Source organism: Chrysemys picta, chromosome 17 (genome assembly GCF_011386835.1).
Source record: "Chrysemys picta bellii isolate R12L10 chromosome 17, ASM1138683v2, whole genome shotgun sequence".
Lineage (NCBI taxonomy): Eukaryota > Metazoa > Chordata > Testudines > Emydidae > Chrysemys > Chrysemys picta.
The window spans coordinates 25,041,889-25,048,034 of NC_088807.1; the positions used below are offsets into that span (position 1 = coordinate 25,041,889).

The 6,146-nt window shown below is 50.4% G+C and overlaps 1 protein-coding gene across 1 annotated transcript; it reads right to left on the reverse strand.

Moving 5' to 3' along the window:
* Positions 1–882: 882 nt before the first annotated feature.
* Positions 883–1,821, reverse strand: LOC101953875 (olfactory receptor 1L3-like). The gene has a single exon (XM_005311979.2). The coding sequence runs from the start codon at positions 1,819–1,821 to the stop codon at positions 883–885; it is 939 nt and encodes a 312-aa protein (XP_005312036.1).
* Positions 1,822–6,146: the final 4,325 nt, after the last annotated feature.

Consider the following 6,146-nt stretch of genomic DNA (forward strand, 5'->3'; position numbering starts at 1 on the left):
AGGTTCAGAAAAGGGCAACAACAATGGTTAGGGGCATGGAACAGCTTCCGCATGAGAATAGATGAAGAAGACTGGGACTTTTCAGCTTGGAAAAGAGTCCACTAAGGGGGGATATGAGAGAGGTCTATAAAATCATGACTGGTGTGGAGAAAGTAAATCAAGAAGTGTTATTTACTCCTCATAACACAAGAACTAAGAGTCACCCGATGAAATGAATAGGCAGAAGATTTAAAACAAACAAAAGGAAGTATTTTTTTCACACAACACACAGTCAGCCTGTGGAACTCCTTGCCACAGGATGTTGTGAAGGCCAAGACTATAACAGGGTTAAAAGAAGAACTAGATAAGTTCATGAAAGATAGGTCCATCAATGGCTATTAGCCAGGATGGGCAGGGATGGTGTCCCTAGCTTCTGTTTGTCAGAAGTTGGGAATGGGCAACAGGAGATGGACACTTGATGATTCCTGCTCTGTTCATTCCCTCTGGGGCACCTGGCACTGGCCACTGTTAGCAGACAGGACACTGAGATAGATGGACCTTTGGTCTGACCCAATATGGCCACACTTATGTTCAGAACTTTGACTCGTTGGGCCCATTTATACTATCTAAATTAATACAACAGGCCTTGTGGCTGATCCAGTCTGGCCATACCCTTGAGAACATCCCTTAATTTACTCCCTTTTCTATGGAAAGTCTTGGGCTGTGTATTTGTGTGTGTGTATGTAGGTGGGTGTGACCCTGCATATGTGTTAGTTCCACCAGCCTCATGTCTGAGGAGAAAAGAACCCAGGTATCCTGGTGGACCTAAGGGGGGAAGGTTCCCTGGACACATCTTGGGTGAAAAGTCCATACCCAGCGCACTGATGGAGCTGCAGGCTGGTCTCACGCACTCCGAGCCAGGACCTTCCTCCTTGCCCTCCTCAGGGCCACGGCCACGTCCTTGTTCCTCAGACTGTAGATGAGGGGGTTCAGGGCGGGCGCCACCGCTGTGTAGAAGATGGCCACCTGCCGGTCACGCTCCTGGGAATAGCTGGAGGCCGGGCGGAAATAGAGCCAGGCCACGGTGCCATAAAAGAGCATCACCACTGTCAGGTGGGAGCCGCAGGTGGAGAGGGCCTTGCGCAGGCCGTGGGCAGAGCGCAGGCGGCCCACAGTGACCCCGATGCGGGCGTAGGAGGCCAGGATGAAGACGAAAGGGGCCAGCACCACCAGGACACCTTCGGTGAAGGCAGCCAACTCGTTGGAGAAGGGCCGGGTGCAGGAAAGGTGCAGCAGGGGCGGCAGGTCGCAGAAGAAGTGCTGCAGGCGGCGGCTGCAGTAGCGCAGCCGGGCGGCCATGACTGTGTGCAGCAGGGAGTGGGGGATCACCACGGCCCAGGAGACGGCGGCCATCTTGAGGCAAAGGGGCCGCGTCACCACGGTGGCATAGCGCAGCGGGTTGCAGATGGCCACGTAGCGGTCATAGGCCATGGCAGCCAGCAGGTAGCCCTCCATGTTGCCCACAGCCATGAAGATGAAGAGCTGGGCCATGCAGCTGGCGAAGGGGACGGCCCGGCGCTGGGTCAGGGCGTGCACCAGGGCCTGAGGCAAGGTGATGGAGGCGAAGCTCACATCCACCACGGCCAGCTGGCTGAGGAGGAAGTACATGGGGCTGCGGAGCTGGGGGTCAGCCCACACCGCCCCAAGCAGCAGAGAGTTGCCAGCTAGGTTCACCAGATATGTGGTCAGGAGCCCTGCGAAGATCAGCGGCTGCAGGTCCTGACGTTCAGACAGACCCAGGAGCACAAACTCGGAGACGGACGTCCAGTTGGCATCGTCCATGGTGAGGGACCACAGTGGCACCTGAGCAGGGAGGAGAAGGGAGTTGCCAGTGATGTAACACGCTGACGAATTATGCCAGCCCTCTTTGAATAATGGTTTAACAGCGCGATCTTGTTTTAAAGTTGTTCCACATTGGAGACTCCAACCCTCACTAAGTTCTGCTCACGGTTACTGACCCTCGCTGTTAAAAATTTACACCTTACGTCTTGTCTGAATTTGTCTAGCTTCGACTTCCAGACACTGGCACTCAGTATTCCTTTGTCTACCAGACTGATACTCTATGACACTGGCAAACCAAGCGCTTGCTCTTGCCAAGACAGCAGGCAAAAGCTAAGGACTAACAAACTCATAGCTGGAGGCTAAAGCAGTTCATCTGTATGGTAGTTTTGCTCAAAACAGGGGTTAGTCTCATAAGAATGTATTTGGCGTTTCGACTCTATGTAACTCTTGTAAATTGCTGCTGGCATTAATCTCACTTACAATGTTGGTATTCCGAGCTATAAAAAAATATGTATGTTTTGTTTTATAGAAAATGTTTGCTCTGAACTTGGGAACCCTCCCCGCCACCCATCCAGAAGGACTATCCAGATCAGATGGGCCACCAAGGACCATTGCAATGCAATGGATTGGTTAATGGCCCTGTCACACCTTCGAAATGCTACGTGCAAGAAGGTTTGTCCTGGGGTCTCAGAAGCTGAATGAAGGAAATAAAACAAAGTAATGGGAAAATCATCCATCTCTTTGCCGTTTGAACTCCGACAGGGCCAGAGACACCAAACTGAAGCCAGAGATCCCCAGGGGTTACCTCTTGGGTCTGCCCTGAAAGACACTTTGAAGGGACAGATCTCTACAAGTTGGTCACTCACAGGATTTCAATGACAACTCATTGATGTGTATGTATTTGCTCACTTTAACCTGTGAACAACTCTCTTCTTTCTTTTTCCTAGTTAATAAACCTTTATTCCGGGGTGGTTACAGGCGTTGTCTTTGGGGACTGGAAGCAACCTGAATGTGGCAGGATTTTTGGTGGAAGTGGTCATTGATCACTATAGACATAGGTACCTACTCTGTGGGTGCTCTGGGGCTGGAGCACCCACAGGGAAAAATTGGTGGGTGCTTTGCACCCCACCGGCAGCTCCCCACCTGCAGCTCACCTCTGCCTCCTCCCCTGAGTGCGCCATCCCCACTTCTCCTCCCAGCGCTTGCCTCCATGAAACAGCTGTTTTGCAGCATAACAAGCTGTGGGAGGGAGGGGAGAGGAGCAGGAACGCGGTGCACTTAGGGGAGAAGGCGGGGAAGAGGCAGGGCCAGGGTGGGGATTTGGGGAAGGAGTCCAATAGGGGCAGGGAGGAGTTGGGGGGGGGACTTTGGGGAAGGGGTTGGGATGGGGGCAGGGCAGAGGTGGGAGGGGGCAGGGAAGGGGTGGAGGCAGGGTGGGGCCGGGGGGATGGGGCCGCCAGGAGAAGTTGGTGCCTATGACTACAGACCTCAAGATGTTATCAAGTCCAGCCCCTGGTGCTGTGGCAGGGCCTAGTAAACCTAGACCATCCCTGACAGGTGTTTGTCTGGCCTCTTCTTAGAAACCTACAATGACTAGAGATCCCACTATTGGAAGCCGGCTCCGGAGTTTAACTATCTTCAGAGTTAGAAAGTTTTTCCTAACCTCTAACCTAAACCTCCCTTGTTGCAGATTATGTGGACATGGAGAAAAATGGAGTCCCGTCCTCATTATAACAGCCCATAACAAATGTAAAGACTGTTCTTCTTTTCTCAGGACTAAACATGCCCTGTTTTTTTAACCCTCTCTCCTAGGTCAGTTTTCTAAACCTTTCCTCATTCCTGTTGCTCTCCTCTGGACTCTCTCCAGTTTGACCACATCTTTCTTGAAGTGTAGTACCCAGAACCGGACACAATACTCCATCTGAGACCTCACCAGTGCTAAGTAGGGTGGGACAGTTACATCCTGTGTCTGATATACAACACTCCTATTAACACGCCCCAGAATATTAGCCTTTTTTCACAGCTGTTTCACTTTGTTGACTCACTTTGGTGAGTCAACATTTTCCCCATTTTCTAGCTGCGCTTTTGACTTTCCCTGCCCTAAGTGAAGTACTTTGCACTTGTCATATTTTCAGTGCCACCTTGTTGAATTCAGACTGATTCTCTGATTTGTTGAGGTGGCTTCGAATTTGCATCCTGGCCTACAAAGTGCTTGCAACCCCTCCCAGCTTGGGGTCAGCTGTACATTTCATAAGTGCACCCTCCACTCCATTATCTAAGTCATTAATGAAAATATTGACTAGTCCCGGACCCTGGACTGACCCCTGCAGGACTCCGGTAGATACGCCTTCCCAGTTTGACTGAGAACCATGAAAACTACTCTTTGAAGACAGTCTTTTGGCCAGTTGTACACCTACCTTATAGTAATTTCATCTAGACTACACTGGGGGGGGGATAACTTCCTGACCACTTCAGATGACCAACTGAAGCCTGAAGCATGAGATTGCATTCTAGTCATTGTTATAATACTGAGCTCCAAGTGTTACAGGCATGCCAAGGGAAATGCAGGTAATTCTGTTCTCTGCAAGACCCATGAAGGGGTGAAAAGGGGATTCATAGAGTCCAAGGCGAGACAGGAGGGAGGTTCTGAAATAATCTTCCACTTGGAAAACAGCCTAACTGGTGTTAATGGGGCCCGCAATTCAAGAAGGAGGTTGGCCAGTTGGAAAGGGTTCCGAGAAGAGCCCTGGAAATGATTGAAGGATTGGAAAACCTGCCTGACAGTGAGAGATGTAAGGAGCTCGAGCTCTTTAGCTGAACAAAGAGAAGGTTAAAGGGTGACTCGATCCCAGTCTAGAAGTACCGACATGGGGAACAATCATTTGAATAATGGGCTCTTTGATCTAGCAGAGAACGGTCTAACCCAATCCAGGGGCTGGGAGTTGAAGCTAGACACGGCGGCTGTGATAACCTGGACTTGAGTCCACGAGTCAGGAGGGGACCTGTAGGAAAACCCTAGATACCACAAGATTCGGGGTAAAGTTCATGAGAGTCACACCATGGCGAGCACATTGCTGCATATTTCCAAGCATGCTCAGCTGCTACACAGGATGTCCGGAAAACCTACCCAACAGGGGCTCAGTCTGCTTAGTTCATCGAAGAGCCGGCGAAGACGGGACTTGGTACCAGTTTGGAAACATGCTCGCAGCCCTTCGCCCGCATCTGGATCCTGCCTGCAGCCCTGGGCCCTCTCAGCACCACACGGAAAATGCAGAATGACCAGGGGCTTGGGGACAGGTCAGGCTCTGGGAAAACTCTCCTGTAAAGAGAGGCAAGAAAGATCAGGGTTGCGTAAAGCATAAGAGGGAGAATGACACAACGAAAATGGGACCGAGAAAAGAGCTTGGGGGATTCTGTCGTCCCTGTCGCATGGCACAGGAACAAGGAGACAGCCCATGAACTTACAGTGAGAAATTCAAAAGACACTCTCGCACTCAGGGACTGTGGAACTCACTGCCATAGGATGGTGTTGAGGCTAAAACCTAGCAAGATTCAAAGAGGAAGTGGACATTTCCAAAGGGAAGAGGAACATGCAAAGTTAGATTCTCTCAAACTAACTAAAAAGCAACAGAGGGTCCTGTGGCACCTTTAAGACTAACAGAAGTATTGGGAGCATAAGCTTTCGTGGGTAAGAACCTCACTTCTTCAGATGGCATCTGAAGAAGTGAGGTTCTTACCCATGAAAGCTTATGCTCCCAATACTTCTGTTAGTCTTAAAGGTGCCACAGGACCCTCTGTTGCTTTTTACAGATTCAGACTAACACGGCTACCCCTCTGATACTCAAACTAACTAAACGTTGTGGAAGGGATATTAAACCTCATGCTTCAGGGAGGTGAGAAACCTCTAGCTACAAGTGGTCAGGAGGGAATTTCACATGGGCTGTGTGTGCAGATCCCCACCTTCTTCTTCAGGTTCTTATTATACCTGCTGACACAGCTTGTGAGACTGGCCCGAGCCGGGGATGGATTCTGTATGAGAGGGGGATTATTCTGACCCAGTCTGGGCATTTCTACACCAGATCCACCACTTTCAACTCACACACAAGCACCATCATTCCTGATCAATCTTTGATGGCCAGCAAAGGGCTCTGATTTTGTCTCCTCCAACCCAACCTTTCCCTCAAAAAATTTCCACCCGCACAAGTCAGAAATTTCCCATCAGATGGATTTCCCCTTCCCCTCCGTAGGTGGAAAACTATTTATTTTTTTCAACAAAATGGGAAACGTCCCACCTTTACGGAAAATCCCCAGATTGCCCTCGAAAA

Bases quoted from the DNA above. Each gene is read 5' to 3' on its own strand.
- LOC101953875 (XM_005311979.2), bottom strand. From the start codon at position 1,821: ATGGACGATGCCAACTGGACGTCCGTCTCCGAGTTTGTGCTCCTGGGT.